This window comes from Xiphophorus hellerii, chromosome 10 (assembly GCF_003331165.1).
Source record: "Xiphophorus hellerii strain 12219 chromosome 10, Xiphophorus_hellerii-4.1, whole genome shotgun sequence".
Lineage (NCBI taxonomy): Eukaryota > Metazoa > Chordata > Actinopteri > Cyprinodontiformes > Poeciliidae > Xiphophorus > Xiphophorus hellerii.
Window position 1 is genome coordinate 16,886,566 of NC_045681.1, and position 18,964 is coordinate 16,905,529.

An 18,964-nucleotide genomic window follows, 5' to 3' on the forward strand; every position below is an offset into this window, starting at 1 on the left:
CATGCAAACATAATTTAAGAGAAATCAGAGTGAAAGGACCTCCAGGGAAATATGAAAGCAAACTGTGTTTTTTTTATTTCCTTGAAGACCGCATTTTGCATTAAGACTAAATTGGTGTTACAATTTCCTCCGAGTTTTCAAGCTCGCCACTTTCATGCCGACCAGGTCAAGAAAAAGACAGCTGGACAAAGTGGTAAACAACAACTCCCTGCATTAGTTTGTCTTTTGTGTACATAATACGCAAAGTGACAAAAGGTGAACATAAAGCCGGGTTCAAAAGCACTGATTTTCAAAAGTGTTTGTACACAAATATGGTAAACCATTTTATAAATATAAGTAAATGTTTATATGTATCACAGGGTTCCAGAGCAGTCTGGAAAAGTCTGTCTTTAGTTTCATTCAGGTGTGGATAATGATTGGGAAGTATTTGAATTTCCAGCCATATCCCATTGTCTCATTGTTTGGTTGTTTGGCTTGATTGTTGGTTCATTAGTTGGTTGGTTAGTCTCTTCCTTCCTTTCTGCTCAGCTTTTTCTCAATTATTTGGCTATCAATCAAATCAATCAAATTTTATTTGTATAGCACATTTCAGCAGCAAGGCATTTCAAAGTGCTTTACATCATAACAAACACAAAAACACAAAGTCATGCAACATAGAATCAACAATCAAATCATGGCATTAAGTCAAGTTCCATCATTAAATTCGTAATTGATTATATTTCAAATACAATTCTAAACAGGTGGGTTTTTAGTTGAGATTTAAAGGAAGTCAGTGTTTCAGCTGTTTTACAGTTTTCTGGAAGTTTGTTCCAAATTCGTGGTGCATAGATGCTGAAAGCTGCTTCTCCTCGTTTGGTTCTGGTTCTGGGGATGCAGAGCAGAACCAGAACCGGAACCTGAGGAGTCTGGAAGGTTGATACAACAACAGCAGATCTTTAATGTATTGTGGTGCTAAGCCGTTCAGTGATTTGTAAACTAACAACAGTATTTTAAAGTCTATTCTTTGAGCTACAGGGAGCCAGTGGAGGGACTTTAAAACTGGTGTTATGTGCTCTATCTTCCTGGTTTTAGTGAGAACGCGAGCAGCAGCATTCTGGATCAGCTGCAGGTGTTTGATTGATTTGTTGGACAGACCTGTGAAGACGCTGTTGCAGTAATCAATGCAACTGAAGATAAACGCATGGACTAATGTCTCGCTGAGACATTAGTCCTTTAATCCTGGAAATGTTCTTCAGGTGATAGAAGGCCGACTTTGTGACTGTCTTAATGTGGCTCTGGAGGTTCAGGTCAGAGTCCATTACTACTCCCAGGTTTCGGGCCTGATCTCTAGGTTTTAGTTGTAATAACTGAAGCTGTGCATTGACTCTAGATCGTTTCTCTTTAGGTCCAAAAATAATAACTTCAGTTTTGTTTCTGTTCAGCTGGAGAAAGTTTTGGCACATCCACACATTTATCTGTTCTAAGCATCTGTTCAGTGATTGGATAGGTTCTGAGTCACCTGGTGACATTGTGCTAAGGGTTTAACTAAAATAAAAAAAAATTAAAAATCTAAATATTTTGTTTATTATTTTACTCAGGTTGCAGACAGCAAATACGGCTCTCAGCTTCCCAACGGCTCATGGAATGGGATGATTGGGGATCTCATCAACAAGGTAAAACTAAACTCTGAAATAAACACACATAATATGGAAGTGCGCAGATTAAATTCACCTACCAATGTTCCCATTGTTAAGTCACCTTACTTTGAAAGCAGACGTAGTTGTTCGACGTCCATCTTTGTCCCATTGCCTTCTCTCTTCCTGCAGAGAGCCGACCTCGCCGTGTCAGCCATTACCATCACACCGGAGAGGGAGAACGTGGTCGACTTCAGCAAGCGCTACCTTGACTACAGCGTCGGCATCCTTCTGCGAAAACCCGAAGAGAAGATCAACATCTTCTCCCTGTTTGCGCCGTTCGACCTGGCCGTGTGGGCCTGCATTGCAGCCGCCATCCCGGTGGTGGGAGTGCTCATCTTCCTGCTCAACAGGTTGCAAGCTCTGCGCTCCTCCTCCTCCCAGAATGCACCGCCAGGCCATCTGTCCAACGGAGTGGGTTCGGGCACGCTGCACAGCGCCATCTGGATTGTTTATGGAGCATTTGTTCAGCAAGGTGAGCATGAAGTTCCCACTGTTAGTTAAAGGACAGAAGTACTTGTTTTAAACTTTCAAACTAACTGGCTATTATGTTTCGCTGTCTTTATTAAGTTGTTTTATGTTCTTAAAGGCCCATATGGCTATGTGTTGTGGGCTAGCGAAGGCTAGTGTTCGGTATTTGTTTATACTTGACACTAGTCCCCATTCGAATAAACAATGAAGAAAGAAACAGTGGAACCTCAATGGCAGATATCCATAAGCCATTTACAACATATTTTTACGTGGAGACACAAGAACACAGCTTTTGCACAGGGAAATGTAGCTAACTGTAGCACTGATATTCTATATTAAGGTATTAAAAGCATCAGTGCGTCACAGATTTGCTTCAAAAATCTGGAATAAATGTCAGTGACTCTGTGGTATGAATCTCTTCCGGTGTTTCATTGTTTCACATTCAGTCTTTCTTTTCAGTTCTTTGTGATGACTTTCCTTACAGCTGCAATCATAATCCTAAAGATATAAATGTCCTATTTTTAATCACGCCTTCCTAGAAGCAGACCCACTTAAAAAGACTTGTGGATGGCTGGAAACTTTAGCTTTAAGAAGTCGATATGTTAGTCCAATGAATTCTAGCCAGAATGGTGGTAATTTGTCACATGACTAATGGACATGTATGTGATTGGCATTAACTCTTTCTCTCTCACCAGCATGTCTGTGCTCTAATTTACTTCCTTTTCAAATAAGGTATAATATTGTACCAAAAACTTCTGAAGTTTGGGGAGCCGAATTGTGTTTTGCACTTTTCACTCTGCGAGATTTCCCTTTGAATTTTTCTTTCACATTTGAGTTTTATTGGGTATGAATTGTTTCCGTATGGAAACAACAAAATAACTTTACAAACTATTTTAGAAGGTGTCTGTCTTTTAGAATTCAGCATTCTTGTCACATTCTCAAAATAGATTTTGAATTGTTTTTTGTCCTCAAGTCTGCCCCCCACCCCCCCAAGTCCCAGCTTCACATTTCTAAGCTGAAGTGTCCCCACAGAGATAGAAATATCAGCCCAGCAACAGACCGACACTCAGAGGTAGAAACAAACCACACATTTGGAGGCACATCCTTAAGCTGGAAGACACACACACGCACAGAATCTCACAGCAGAGGCTCCCAGATGCATCTATTATGGTCTGGCAGGTTGCCTGGGAAACCTTTTGAACCGACGACTGTGATTAGACTCCGGCTCTGTGCTTGCAGTGATAAAGCACCTCTCTCTGTTCGACCTTTGCGGTCACTGAGAGGTGGCCGGCCTGGTACCTGCGCCTCGTTTTCCCTGAACACCTGTGTTACCTTCCACTTGATGCTCAGTGTGTCTTCGCCCTGAAACCTCTCACAAGTACCCGTGTTCAGATTTTGACCGGTGACCCCCGTGTGCCTCGCATCTCTTCGCAGGAGGTGACGGCATGGTCGGCTCGGTGGCGCTGCGGATCGTCATGGGCAGCTGGTGGCTCTTCACGCTCATCGTGTGTTCGTCGTACACGGCCAACTTGGCAGCGTACCTCACCGTGTCACGCATGGACCACGCCATACGGTAGCATGCGCTTTTCTGATTTCTGAGCGGCTCACCCTGAGGTGAACCACATCTCGTGCTGCTGGCTTCTGTCTGCAACTCCTGTAAACATATGAATTATTTAGATGTAAATGCAAAAAAAACAACATCTGAATCTCTGGAGGAATTTTTCATCTTCAATTTACAGATTTTGTCTTAGTAGTTTTAAAGTCTTAAATATTCACAAAACCAGATCTCTGGTATTGAACATGGATCGATTACAGTGAATGGAGTGTGTTGATGCAATGTCTGAGGGATCAGAGGTCACAGCTGTCTAGCTTAAGCTGCTCACCGCAATTCCTCCAGAATCCTCTTACTTTCACTTATATTGATTTTAATTGTCGTTTTCTCTGATATTTACTTGCTAACATTTATTTTTCAAGCATATATTTTATTTATTTTTTTAAGGTTTTTTAGGCGTTAGTAGCTTTTATTTGAAAGTTCTATGACAGGAAAGTCGGTAATGAGAGAGAGGGAAGACATGCAGCAAAGAACCACCAGGTCGGGAATCAAACCTGTGACGACCGCGTCGAGGACTAAGGCCTCCTTATGTGAGCTGTTCTTAACTCCTGCTCCACCACGGCAGGCGATTCAGACGTATTTTAATTAGGCTACACAACATACAATCTAAGAATGTATAACTAATGAAGAAATGATATGTCTGCCAGAAAGAAAATTGCGTTAACTTGACAAGTGAAAATGCAGTAGCTTGGTTCGGTTAGAGGTTGAAGAAGTGGAAGTGAAGCATAAACAATTCTACAAATGAGCTAATCTTATTACATGTCATTACATAGACTGTGAATATTCTGAGCTATAGTGAGATTATTTTGATTTTGTAGCTTTGCAGTCCACATGTAATGACTTTAGGAAACATTTCAGCTCCAGTTGACAAGGTGTTTAACCCTCCTGTTATGTTCCGGGTCAAATTGACCCGTTTTAAAATTTACAAATTAAAAAAAAAAATAGAAGCATTTTTTTTGCATGAAACGTTTTCTATTTGTCTTAATAGGTGCACTCTAGACATAAGTTGAAAATTTATTCATGTTACACATTTGTACCAAACCCTAGGTCTACTTTTTACATCGATACTGTTCGGGTCAATTTGACCCGGCAGTCAGGTTAAAGTGCAAAAAAAAGATTTTAAAATGTCCAATTCTGACTTCCGGGTGAGCAAGCAAGATGGCGACAGCATAATCAGGTGGCTCCCCGACATATTATTGAAAATCACAGGTTTGACGCAAGTGCGGGATATAAAGTAACTTAAAAGTGGGCCGAAATGCCCAAGTTTAAATCAAAGAGCACTTTGCAGTCTCGACATCTAATGTTAAGAGAGGAAGAATCGAACGAAGACGACATGGCTAACCACTCGGGCCTGGATGCTTCACTAGCGGCTAACGATTTAGCTAACGAGACAGCTAACCTACAAACTATTCTCGAAGAACTAAGAGAATCACGTCGAGAGAATAGTGAGGGCTTCCGAGAGGTTAAAGAGGAAATAAAAAACGTAAACAAAAGACTGGACGAGGCAGAAACGCGCATCTCGGAGGCGGAGAACAGGGTTCAGCAGCTCGAAGAGGTAGCATTGAAGCTAAGTAAAGTGCAGGAGGAGCTCGAGGCTAAGCTGGTGGAGCTCGAGGGGAGATCGAGACGGGAAAACTTGAGGCTCCACGGCATTGCGGAGGGCTCTGAGGAAAGCTCACCATCTTTATCAGCTTTCATAGAGAATCTACTCAGAGAGAAACTGGATATCCCGACATCGCTCGACTTGAATATTGAGAGAGCCCACCGATCTCTGGGACCCAGAGCTCCGCCTGAAGCCCCCCCACGTTCAATAATAGTTAGGTTTGCCACATCCAAGGTCAAAGACGAAATATTAAAACGAGCCTGGCAAAAGAAAGGCTTCATGCTGGGAGGGAAAAAAGTCATAGCGGATCACGACTATGCTCCAGACGTGTTAAAACGGCGACGTGAGTACCTCGAAGTGAAGCGGGTCCTCAGAGAAAAGAAGATTAAATTCCAAACCCCGTTCCCGGCCAGGTTGAGAGTTTTCTACGAGAACAACACATGTGTCTACAACTCTGCGGCAGAAGCTACAAAAGATATGGTGAATCGAGGTTACCAAATCACTGTCATTCAGCCATCTGCCACGTGGGTCGACAAAATCAAGAGCACGATGTGGACCAAGTCGGGAAAGAATGACAAGGATCATCCACGAAATGGAGCGCGGGAGGAATATAAGAAGAAACTGGATGGGTTTAGAAGAGGACAAGCACAACCATAGGAGCGGATGGATCAAGCATATCCCGGTCTGTTTTGTTTTGATTAATAATGCTTCATCTCCTTTGACGTTATTTGGAGTCGGGGACCACACCACCTAGAAAATGGGACGCCATAAACAGGTAACGCCACCAGGGGGCCCTTCGCAACTACGGAGTTGCGCTGGTTTTCCCTCAAAATCGCTCACAAACTATAACATCACTAAGGTCATTAACAAGACCAGAAGAAAGGAAGTCTTTAAATGGACACGTGTGAACTTAATTTACAATGCTAAAATGTTCTGTTTGTTCTCAGTTCTTTGTTTGAGTAGTCTAGGGTTGTCACCTATTTCACTTGCTTGGAATTTCCAACGATATATAATCCAATGACCTCATTATCTCCACTGCGAATTGTAACCTACAATGTAAAAGGAGTTCTTAATCCTATAAAAAGGGCGAAAATATTGGGAAAGATGAAAAAGGAAAAAGCAGAGGTGTTATTCCTCCAGGAAACCCATCTCTCAGAGGTAGAGCATAATAAACTTAAAAGAATGGGCTTCAATCAGGTTTTTAGTTCATCACACAAAACAGGTCGTAGAAGGGGAGTGGCAACCTTAATATCTCAGAGGATCACATTTGAGATGATCCATGAATATAAAGACAAGGAAGGCAGATACAACATAGTAGTGGGCAGACTCGAGGGACAAGAAATTACTTTTATCAATGTATATGCTCCGCCAGGTTCGGAGTGGTTATTTTATAAACATATTTTCGACATGATGATAACTAAATCACAAGGCTTAGTAGTCTGCGGTGGTGATTTTAACATAAGACTAAACCCCTCTGAAGATACCTCTAAACAACCCAGAATTAACAGCAGCTTAGACAGGAAGATCAGGAAGATGATCAAAGAGCTGGGGATAAGTGACGTTTGGCGTGAATTCAATCCCAGAAAGAGGGACTATACATTCTACTCTGCTGCTCACCATACATATTCAAGAATTGATTACTTCTTCATGTATAATAAGGACGTAGGACGAGTAGAAAAATGTCATATTGGGCTGATGGACCTCTCTGATCATTGCCCACTTCATATAGAAGTAAATGTGAACAAAACAAAAACCCCGTTCTTATGGAGACTTAATTCTAGCATACTCAAGGGCAGAATTAAAGAGGAGTTAAGGCAAGAAATTCAGACATATATGCAGGACAACGACAATGGAGAAGTCTCTCCTGCAATATTATGGGATGCATGTAAAGCTGTCCTGAGAGGAAAAATAATTGCAAAATCATCTCTTATAAAAAAAACTAGACAAGAAAAATTAAACAATTTAAAACATGTCTTGACCAAACTAGAGGGGAAAAATAAAAACAAAGTAGATCTACAAATTACACAAAAAATAAAACAAATCAGAGATGAAATTGATCATGAATTGCAGACCAACATACAGAAGAAACTTTTATTCCTAAGGCAAAGTTACTATGAGTCTGGCCCCAAGTCATCAAAATTTTTAGCATACAGACTAAGAAAACAACAAGAGGAAAGAACTATATATAAAATTAGAGAACCAATGACTAATAAAGTTTTATATGACGGTACAGAAATAAGAAAATGCTTTGAAAAATACTACCAAAAATTGTATGCCCTAAGAGAACAAGAAGGAATGGATGAAGCTAACACACTACTGAACAAATTGTTACTGCCCACTGTAACAAATGAGCAAAATGAAAGCCTGACCAAAAATATAACGCTTCAAGAAATTGAAAAAGCAATAAATAACTTAAAATTGAACAAATCACCAGGACCAGACGGATTCAGCGCTGAATGGTATAAGATCTATTTAAAAGAGCTGTCTCCTGTTCTTTTGAGAACATTTAATTGGGTTTTAAATGGGGGGCAAATTCCTCCCTCCTGGAGGGAAACAATGATTACAGTTATCCCAAAGGAAGGTAAAGACAAACTAAACTGTTCGAATTACCGTCCAATTAGTCTACTTAATCAAGACTATAAAATCTTTACAGCCATATTAGCTAAAAGACTAGAACATGTTCTTCCAGATATAATAAATTTAGACCAGACTGGATTCATAAAGAAGAGACGTACCAGAGATAATATTAGAAGAACCCTAAACGTGATTAATCATATTAAGAGGACTGACGAACAAGCAATAATACTGGGTCTAGACGCCCAAAAAGCATTCGACACTGTAGACTGGGCATTTTTATTCAGAGTCTTGTCCCAATTCAACTTTTCCAATAAATTTATAAAGATAATTCAGGAATTGTACAACAAACCTACAGGTAGGATCCGGATCAACGGGGGATTATCAGAAGAAATAAAAATCGAGCAAGGGTGCAGACAAGGATGCTCTATATCCCCATTATTATTTGCCATATTTATTGAACCTTTAGCACAATGGATTAGACAGAGCACCAAAATACATGGCATTAAGATAAATCATATTGAACAAAAATTAGCGCTTTTCGCAGACGATATTTTAATCTACTTAGCAAAACCTCGGGAATCCCTCCCAGAATTACATAAAACCTTGATAGAGTATGGGAAATTTTCAGGTTATAAACTGAATTCCCACAAAACTCAGGTTTTGACATTCAAATATTCACCCAATAATATTGATAAGGAAAACTTCAAAATAAATTGGGACATGGACTCAATAGTATACCTAGGAGTGACCATTCCTAAAGACCCAAGGAATATTGTCTCAGTAAATTATGACCCATTAATGACTAAAATAAAAAATGACATATCCAGGTGGAGCCTGTTACCCTATCTGGGTCTCATGCAGAGAATAGAGGCTATCAAAATGATGATGCTGCCAAAGCTACTTTACTTTTTTCAGTCACTACCAGCAGAACCAGCCAAATCTATGTTCCAAGAAATTGACAAACTGATTTCAAGATTTATTTGGCAAGGGAAACAGCCAAGGACTAGATTTAAAACTTTACAGTTAAATAAAAGTAAAGGAGGTCTCTCACTCCCAAATATGAATAACTACTACAAAGCAGCACAAATAATCCCATTGGTGGAAATGTGTGACCCCTCATACACAGCAAAATGGAAGGAGATTGAATGCAAAAGCATTGGTGTCCCCTTGCAAGCAGCAATTGGAAATATAGACTTAATAAAAGACCTTAAACAACTCAATCCATGTTCAGAAACAGCACTCAAGACCTGGTCAAAATTAGTAAGAGAAAATAAAGAGTCATGTTTACCAATCAGGTGGATAGCATATGATCAAGATTTTACCCCAAATAAAACAGATATTACTTTTAAAAAGTGGATTGATAAGGGCTTGGTAAAATACAATGATTTATATCAAAAAGGTTGTCTGAGGACCTTTCAAGATATCAAGCAAAAATATGGCCTTGATAACAGAGATTTTTTCCGTTATCTACAAATCCGGCATTATCTAGAAAAAACAAACAAAGATAAGCTAGACGGAACATTTGTCGACATATTGAACATCTTTCTAAAATCGTATCAATCAACCCCCGTTAATAAATTAACGTCTAAAATGTATAATGAACTACAAAACTTGGCAGGGGGGAATACACTATATATAAAGGAGAGATGGGACAAGGAAAGGAACAGTCAAATTCACATTGAGGACTGGTCGGACATTTTGATTAACTGTTGGAAATGTACATCATCACTAGCCTACAAGGAATTTGCTTGGAAGACTGCTACACGCTTCTTCAAAACACCAGCTCAGAGGGGCAGAAATGCAGACAGAACATGCTGGAGGTTATGTGGGTCGAATCAAGCCGGCCACTTTCATATTTTTTGGAGCTGTCCTAAACTATTTTCCTACTGGGAGACAATTAAGCAAAGTGTAGAGTTTGTTATTGGGGTCAATCTTGTTCTGAGCTTTGAGACGATGTTCTTGGGCAGACGACCAAACTGTGTAAAGGGATTCTATAAAACATACATGTTCAATATAATGCTTACTGCCAGCAAGAAAGCAATCACTCGAAAATGGATGACTGATAAAACACCCACACTACAAGACTGGATAAACATCATCCAAGACATTCGCAAGATGGAGGAACTGACATTTGCACTGAAACTGGAGCAAGACAGATTTGAAAGATCCTGGACCCCATGGCAAACTTTCATGGACTCCAGATCTGAAAACGATGACAATGAGGTGACACCCACTGTTCTTTAGCTACTCTGTTCGATGTATACTGTTTTACAGTTCAGGAAAGTTTTTATGATGTGGTACCAGTTTGTTAATTCTTTTTTCTCCCCGTTCCTCTGAGAGGGTCTGGGGCGGAAGAAGGAAAGAAAAAAAAAAAAAAAAAATGGAACACTAAATACCGGTGGTAGGATAACCACAGGAAGGGGTATGTTGTACGGACCAATATGTTAAACTGAATGGATGCTAGTATATGTCTGTACCACCTTTTGCAAATGGAGGAGATACACGTCCTCCGTGTTGTTCCATAATAAAAATTTGAATAAAATGTCCAATTCTATATGTTTCCTTGCAGTTATGAACCATATTTCACCACACACACACTCACACACCCACACACACCCAACCACACACACACAAGCCCACTTTCTCACTATTTTCTTTACTTCACTAGGAAACTGCGAGAAAGCAGGTGTTCACACAACCTTTGACGGGAATCTTTTCTGTTCCTGTGGACAAACTCCACCCACTCTGAGTGACACTCAGCAGAAGTGGATGAAAACATAAATACTCTCTGCATGACTCATTTATCTTGATTTTAATCAGCGGGTCAATTTGACCCAGAACAGTATGTGTGTCTCAAGTTCAATTATAAAGATCACCCTTTGGTAAAAAAAAAAAAAGTATAATATAAAATAATTTACCAAAGGTCAACTTCAAGGAAATTATTGTTTTTTTGTGTCTAGGTTTTTTTCAGTGGACATTAAAAATCTAAATTCCATTTTTTATGTCCAAATGAGTAAATGAGCAGGTTGTCGTCATTGATCCTTAATTTCTGAGAAATAATAAAACATCATTGCACAAATATTGATTGAAATGGTTAGTATTGGAGTTAATAATCAGATACAAAAATGTTTTGGAGGAATTTTTTGGTTTCTGACACTATTGCATGATTAAGCACTCCCTGGGTCAAATTGACCCACGAACATTTTTGCTGTACCCTAGAAACGAACATAACAGGAGGGTTAAGTTATGTGTCATGTAATGCATGCATTAAAGAAAAACATATTTTATGGGGGGAGTTATGTTTTTATTGGTTATAAGCTTTACAGACAGAGCAAAAAGTCACACATTCGTTTCACGGATAGCAGACAAATTTTTAAAAATATGTCTGTGTCTTATAAGCCTCTTGAGGAAACCCATCATTCGCAGAACAACGGCATGTCGGGCTCTGTGCCTCCGTCTCCAGCTCATAATGACATTTGGAACATCATTAGCAGAGCCTGACATTTCTGTCCCATCAAAACTGTAAATTTGAAGGTAAATAGCAGCCTTATTAAATGTCAGAAAACAGTAAAGTTATTGAGCTGGTGTGAAGATTCTCATAAAAGAACATTAAAAACGATGATTTTTGGGGGGGTAAAGATTGGAGTGACCTGATTGGCTTATCTGGAGACAAAGCAGATCCTTGAGAGGGAACTTGAAATTATTTTATGAAAGTGTCCTGTTGAAGAGCGATTTGGAAATTATTACTACAATATTTGGTCTGACATAATTAGATTAATTTCATTGTGAATGAGATTTGAATTCAGTTGGTGCAGTTGGTATTTTCATTATTTTTTTTCTAGGTTGGGACTTTAAGTTAGGTACAGCGGTGGAAGCTACATCTTATGTGTTACAGGTTTTAATACAGTAATTTAAGTTTTTTGAGGATTTTCAATTTGCAGATATTGTAGAGATTGTAAGGAAACGATCTGAGCTGCTAATTCGGAGTCCTTTAACCTCTGTTTAATCATGCAGTTTAACACTAAGCAAAAAAGTCACAAAGATACTGCATGAACAGAATATTTAAGAAATAACTTGAGTCAAAATGAGTTGAGTGGAATAAATGTTTTAATAAAGCGAACCTGCTGGTCTGTGTGGGTAGCAAATTGGAAGAAACATATTTTATTAGCTAGAGTTATCAGAGGTTTCAGTCTGCTCATCATATGAATTTGGTCTTTTAATTTGGGCCATGATACAACATACAACTGCAAAGATGTTTGGAACTATAGCGTTGAATATATGCATTCGCCCTAATTTGTTATGTGTTACTGAACAGAATTTTGACCTTACAAGATCAGAGCATGTTACCTTCTGGTTATTGAATGTTCAAATGAGAGCTTATTTATATAAGATGAGAAGCATTTCTTATGCTTATTAGATTGACCAGTTTTTGAAATAATTACATGGTCCAAACCTGAAAATATTTCTAGTAGATTTGTACCAGTTGGTAAAAACTCTTGTAAACAACTTTAGGTTCCATTACCATGTTTTTGGTCAGATCTGTAAGAACAGGTTATTCAAATTTTTTCACCGCTTTGGTCAAAATGTATACCTGTATCTAGTAAACGCAGAATATTTCAGAGGACAAACGAGACCAACCCAGGAAACAACAGGGCTCAACTCAGCTATGAATGGAAACTGCTGGAACACCAACGTCACTGTCCGCAGTGGATACATTTTTATACCACCATAATCTGAGAGAGTGCTGACCAAGAAATGACCAAGAGCTTGAAATCTGATACCTTCAAGTTGTTCTGAAAGCTCCAGCTGCCCACATGGAACAGTCAACCGAATTCTGGGCAAAAGTTTGATGACAAGACCGGTCAAGCAAGAGAAGAAGAGTCTAAGAGGAAGTGCTAGCAGTACTGCTAGCACTGTGGTGGCACCATCATGCAGTCGGTCGGTTTTACTACCACTTGCACAGTTGCGTTGAATAGCTTTTTGCGGTTTAGTACTCGCGTAGATTTTTTTCTGGAACAGAAATACCACTTAACATGCCAGTGGCAGGTGTTTGCAAAGCAGCCTAACCCTGGAGTGCCTTTTATTTTCTTGCAGATGTTAGCATCTGCAGTAGTACTGAGTCGGTTTCCACTGTGTCTATTCATATCTATTTGGTTTTGTACTATTAAAATTGGCAATTAAAAGGATTTTTTAGGGGGATATCAAGTACTCACAGATTTTAGCTTTACGTCTGTGACCCCTGTGAATAGCAGGCGTTCATTGTAATGAAAACCCACTGCCTCCGAATTTTTCAACTTCAGTTCAAATCCACAGCAAGATGGTTGGAACGTGAACACATTTTGGTGTTTTGAACAAGTTAAACACCAAACATACATCCAAACTGCTTTTGGACAGGATAAACCCAAATGAGAATAAGCTTCATAATGGGCCCACCCGAAATCAGACTTCAACTCTGTTGAAAGTTTGCGAACCGGTTTTAAAAGCCAGGTCCATGGCAGGAAACCAACTACTTTAAGCTAACTTTATATGTAGAAAATTGGTCAAATATCCACCTAGAATGATGCCAGAGGCTTGTCGTAGAAGTGTGTGGTTGAATGGGATTTAACTGTGTGTATAAATTGGTCCTGAATGTCTTATTATTATAACCCTTTGGAATACAGGAAGCTGCTCCATATCCTCTCTGATCTGGCCAACTTTGCAGGTGGGCGGTAGGACTTGGTCATCTAATACCTGTAGTTTCCCTGTCTGAGGGAAGTGGCTCTTCAGCTGTTTACTGACGTGAGTCACATGACTTGTGTGGTAAATTTAGTAGCTATTCCAACAACTTTTCAGAAAGGATTTCTCCAGAATTTGTGCTGAAAGAGAAAGTAATGCTCTTTGCAGACCAAGAGCAGGATTTTTACAGTTCTTTCTGATGTTTTTCTTTGGTTGAGGTTCAAAAAACGAGACTTGTTTTATTACTGACTGCTGTTTTCTGAATGTTTATGTGGATGATTGAAATGTGGATCAATCTACCACTAGAATATCCTCTCTGGATAAAAGTCGCATCCTGCTATCTTTTTAAAAATTGCATAGATTGTTTTTCTTCTACGGTCAAGTTTTATAAATTACATTATGTATGCAAAATATACCGACAAAAGAAACTTGAGAGGTCTGTGATTTGCTTGAGAGATTTAAGAAATAAAATGAAAGAACTGCAAACAAAGGAATCAAAATTCTAAATCTCTGTTAGTTTAATTATTTTTTTGTCTGTATTGATTTGGTGTCCTGAAGACGTAGTTTCATAGTGTGAAAACTTCTGGTGGTGTTCGTTGTAAAGCTGGATATCAGAGAAGGAGACAAAAGTTCTGAAAAACATGTGAGCCTGTTCTTATAAAGACTGCTCATACAAATGAAACCCGCTGCGTTGAATCTCAGAAACTTGGAGATTCAGGGAGGTGGAAAATTGAGCAGGAGGGCTGCTGAGCGTTTTTGTAATGTTAGAAACTACAAAAGTTTTTTTTTTTATCTTAAATTCACTTGGTCTTGAACGAACACTTGTCTTTTGCAAAGTCTCTGGTTTCACAGATTTTTTTTTTTTAAACCAAAGGAATATAAAAAGCTCAGTTTAACTCAAACAAGACAGAGGCAGGTGTTTTTTTTTATGTACATTTGAAAGAGCAATCATAATACTTTTGAAGTTTTAAAGGCTTAGCAAATAGCAAATAAATCAATGTTGTGGAGAGTAAATATTTGCAGCATTGACTATTTATTTTAGCCTTAATGTTGTTGGATACATTTTAAAACAAAGGGAGCAGATGCACTCATATTCATCGGCTACCAAAGTTAGACGTTTTTGCACTTCTGCCAATGAGACTCTGTGTTACTCTCTTCAGAAGGAGACATCTTGAAGCATGAAATGCACTGAGAGGTTATTCTGAAGCTGAAATGGAACTGTTACAAAAAAAAAACAAAAAAACAATAGCTTTGTTCGGCTCTCATAGTTTCTCTCTCTTCACGGTAATTTAAAAAGGAAACAATGCGCACTGTTACCAGAACACGTGAAATTATAAAGCGGCGCCAAAATATCCGCTTCATTGTGAAATCTTTTCCAATCGCGACCTAAAACGTCATTCACAAGATATAACTTCAGGTTTACTGCGGCTCTCTTAATGAAAACTAGCTGAATGCACAAATGAATGGAGTTGACGACCTTCATCATCACAGTGCACAGGCTGAACCTCGTTGACTCAATGTGCTCAGTTGGATGGTAATTGAATGTTCCAGAAGCCAAACTAATTAGGATTTGTGCTGTATTGAAAGCATTCTGTCTCTGACCGCAGTGCAGGGTCGGCGCCGCTGTTTTGTGAAGTAAAGCAGGAAGAGATGAAGGCTGAGATAGAACAGAGAGCAAACATGCTTCAGTAATCAGTCCATTAATCAGAACAGAGCTTCTAATTTTTAAAAGTTTCCAGTTAGTGGAGCTCTAAATGTTTGTCCTACATATGACAGAGATTTTCCACTGAACTGAGGTTTGTTCCCACTGAAAAAACAAACTTGAATGTATTTACCTAACAATGTGATTTTGTACTTACATTAATAAAAGTTTAGTAGTTTGTGTCATAAAAATGGATTATTCCAGCATGATCTGTAAATGCTACAGTGCAATATGCTAAATAAGATTTCATGCTATGTAGAGTAGAAAGCAGATTTTTAAGTTATTTGTGTAAAAAGACTGATAACTTCTCAAAAAAATGTTGTACTTACAATACAATACATTTGTATAAGCGTATAATTTCAACAGTAGCAATAGTTAACTTCATCAAAACTCTTTTTAAATTTAGTTTTAAAGTAGTTTTATTTCATTAAGTCGACAATGAATGTCAGATTTTTTTTTATTTGCTTCAATAATTGTAAAATTTATAAAAAAGTAAATGCATTCTTTTTTATTATCAGACAATAACACTCTCCATGTCTTCATGTAAATCTTTAAAAAAAAAAAAGACTACAGATTTGAGATGTTTTACAAAACATCAGAATCTTTTTTCCCGGTCTGATAATAAACCTGGACTATGTTGTTGAAACGCCTCAGAAACTCTGCTAGAATCTAACTCCAGCGTCACGAACCATGTCAAGTGTCCTCAAGTGTCTGCCCGGCGGCCTGGCGCCATATCAAATGTAGCATTTTATTTTCTTCTCGTCGCCTTCTCCGCCCTGATAAAGCCCCCAGCGGTCGAACATCACAGCCTGCTTATCTTCTGATTCCAGCGTCATCGGTTCTGCAGCCGTATTTACAGTCCAGGCCGAGAAACAGACACGCCTCCCGGCTCTGAACCACAGGGGCAGAAGCAACTAAACGCTGCTCGATATTCATGACCGAACTACCCAGCTTGGCTGAGAGTAGTGATTAGCTGATCTGAAGTCTGGTCTCTTCTGCTGCTGCTGCAGGTTCTGAAAGAGAATCATTGATCCGGGAAGTCTGAAGTATTTCCAAGTCTGGAAGGTTTTCACGGAAGCCAGTCCTCTGTTGTGCAGGCAGTCGTGAAGTCAGGACGCCCTCTGGGGTGCATTTTAACTTGAAATCAGGAAGTGTAGGAGCAACTACTGCATCAGAAACAAGTGTGAAACCCTAAATTATAGACGCAGTCAAGGTTTTTAGATCCCTTTTAATTTGAGGATTTAATGACTAAAGTGCATATCTTCTTTTTAGAAACATAAAAATCCCTTTTAAACATGCTTTTGTATTTATTTCTATTGTATTTAAATTACTCCACTTTTTATAAGTACTCTTTCTCGATAAGACTCAAGAACAGGTAATCAAACATGATTGTAAAAGAAGTTAAAATCCTTAATATTTGTTTCAGAGACACATTAGAAGATGTCGAGCTTTTCTCTTATGTATTAATTCCCCGACATAGACATAGGAACTGCTGCATTAATTTGTTTTTTTTGGTCCAGTGTAGAGATACAGAAAAATCCTAAAAGATGCATCTTATTTGTCATCTTCCTTGAGCTTCTCCCTCTAGGGGGCGCCACAGTGGATCATCTGGTTCATCTCTTTGCCTTTCCTCTGTTCCTCCGCACTCTATGCAACATGCTTTGTATGGCATATCCAGGGTCTCATCTTCTGCACATGTGCAAACTATCTCAGCTTCATCTGACTTAAAGCCACTGCAGATACACTTCCTCTGATATAAATCAGCAGTTTATCACTGGATGGTTGCTTCCAATGTAAATTATTTATTTGGACTGAAACTGCCAAAAATAACCTGGCGATTTTTGCGCCCTGCGTAGGCCAGCCGTTCAAAGCTTTTCTGAGTCCACCCATACATATTTCCTGGGGGTTTTTTTTCTTTTTTTTTTATTAAATGTGTCCCTTTGGTGATGCTTTGATTCTGCAAGGTAGCAGCAAAACATCAGAGAACCAAGAAAAAAGTGGAAACCAAAATCAGATTTATTTTTTTGTGTTAACCATGATATTTCCTGTAATCTGTAGAACTGCTTCATCTCTCATCAGCATTAGCACTACTAACACTGACGTTGGTAGATGATTAGCAGTTATTTCGTTATTAATCTAAACCAGACTTGAAGTGTCAGCACCACAATGAATTGACCAGCAACAGAGGGAATATTGTCACCATCCTTCCTGTTGATATCAGTGGGAAGCAGCCAAGAGTCTCATGGTAACTCTGGAGGAGCTGCAGGTGGGACAACCTGTTGATAGGACAGTTGTTATTCATACACTCAACAAACGTTGCCTTTTTGGGCGTAGGGCAACAGGAAAAAACACGCCGTCCACTTGTTGAAACATGAAGGGAATCTGGTCAGTTGATGGGAAGAGTACAGAACAATCCTGGAAGAAATCTGCAGCATATTGGACTGTTAAAAATGAAATCCGCTGACAATGAAGTGCAAGCACATTAGTGCTAAAACGATAATGAACCCCAGATCGAGCTTCAGAGGGAAGTCACGACAGAGAGCAGACTTTTGTCTCATCTCACTGACTGTGATTCCAGGAGCGAAGGATGAATCTCATTTCTTTTCTTTTTTCAAATTGCTTAAACTGTAAAGGACTTTGTGATCCTCTGAGACCTGAGGGAGAGACTGATTTAAAACTCAAATGTTTCTGCAGAAGAAGAAAAAAAACCCCATCTTTCCCAAGCTTGAATGCTTGAACAGATTTCTGACAGAACCTTCGCAGCTCAGGTGCATCATCATTTATCCGCCGCGTGTGTAGCGAATGTTATCTCTCATTTTCCATCTGCTACCTGTTCCGTGACGCACACCCCGATCCCTTTTCTGCCTCCTCTCCTCCGAGTATCAAATTCAAGCTGACATTTTCATCAGTGAATCCCCGTCGCCGTGTTAAGGACGAGGCGCCGGAGTGCGCGGCGCGGCCCTGCAGAGCGAAACAGTGAGCACTCAAGGCGGAGAAGTGCGCACGGTGCAGACTCGTCGTCTGCAGACTCCGGCAGAGGGGAGACGTCTCCTCTTTGACTGACAACCGTTGTGCCTTTCGCCCGGATGAAAAATGCCTGGAGGATACTTTATCTCCCAGACAGGAGTATTTATGATCGGTCAGAGCCGAATGCCGTCCTCCTCTTGGTCAGATAACGGAACATTAAACAAGATGTCGACTGTTCCTCAGAAATAGTTGTTGCTCAAGCAAAATTAGGTGCATCATTAGTCATGCAGGAAACAGGCTGGGGACCAAGACAGGACTGGAATTAAGGAAGCACATAAAGGCCATTACACCATTTTTTTTGTTCCTACCAGAAATAAAACCTCTGAGACTCATTGACTCAGCATTTCCCATTCCAGGTCATTACTATCATCATTTGATGAATGCCAGAAGATTGATTAAGATTTATCTCTTTACCTGCTTTGAAGTTAAAAGTTTGGACTGTGTTAAACATTTTGGGTGTCCGTCCAAAGAACGTTTGCCGGATATTTCGTCTGACAGAGCTGTTTGGTCAGGTTGGTTACTCTCCTTGCTCTCGCACATCGCCTCAGCTCTGCCCACAGGTTTTCTATCGGACTGAGATCAGG

At 39.5% G+C, this 18,964-nt stretch overlaps 1 protein-coding gene across 2 annotated transcripts in view; it reads left to right on the forward strand.

Annotated features, from left to right (window-relative positions):
- grid1b (glutamate receptor, ionotropic, delta 1b) overlaps positions 1–18,964 on the forward strand; it is a 468,957-nt gene that overhangs the window by 414,452 nt on the left and 35,541 nt on the right. For both annotated transcript variants that reach the window (XM_032574010.1, XM_032574011.1), the window contains exons 11-13: positions 1,578–1,652; positions 1,806–2,148; positions 3,579–3,717. In XM_032574010.1, coding sequence (XP_032429901.1) covers positions 1,578–1,652; positions 1,806–2,148; positions 3,579–3,717 — 557 coding nt within the window. The remainder of the gene's footprint in view (positions 1–1,577; positions 1,653–1,805; positions 2,149–3,578; positions 3,718–18,964) is intronic.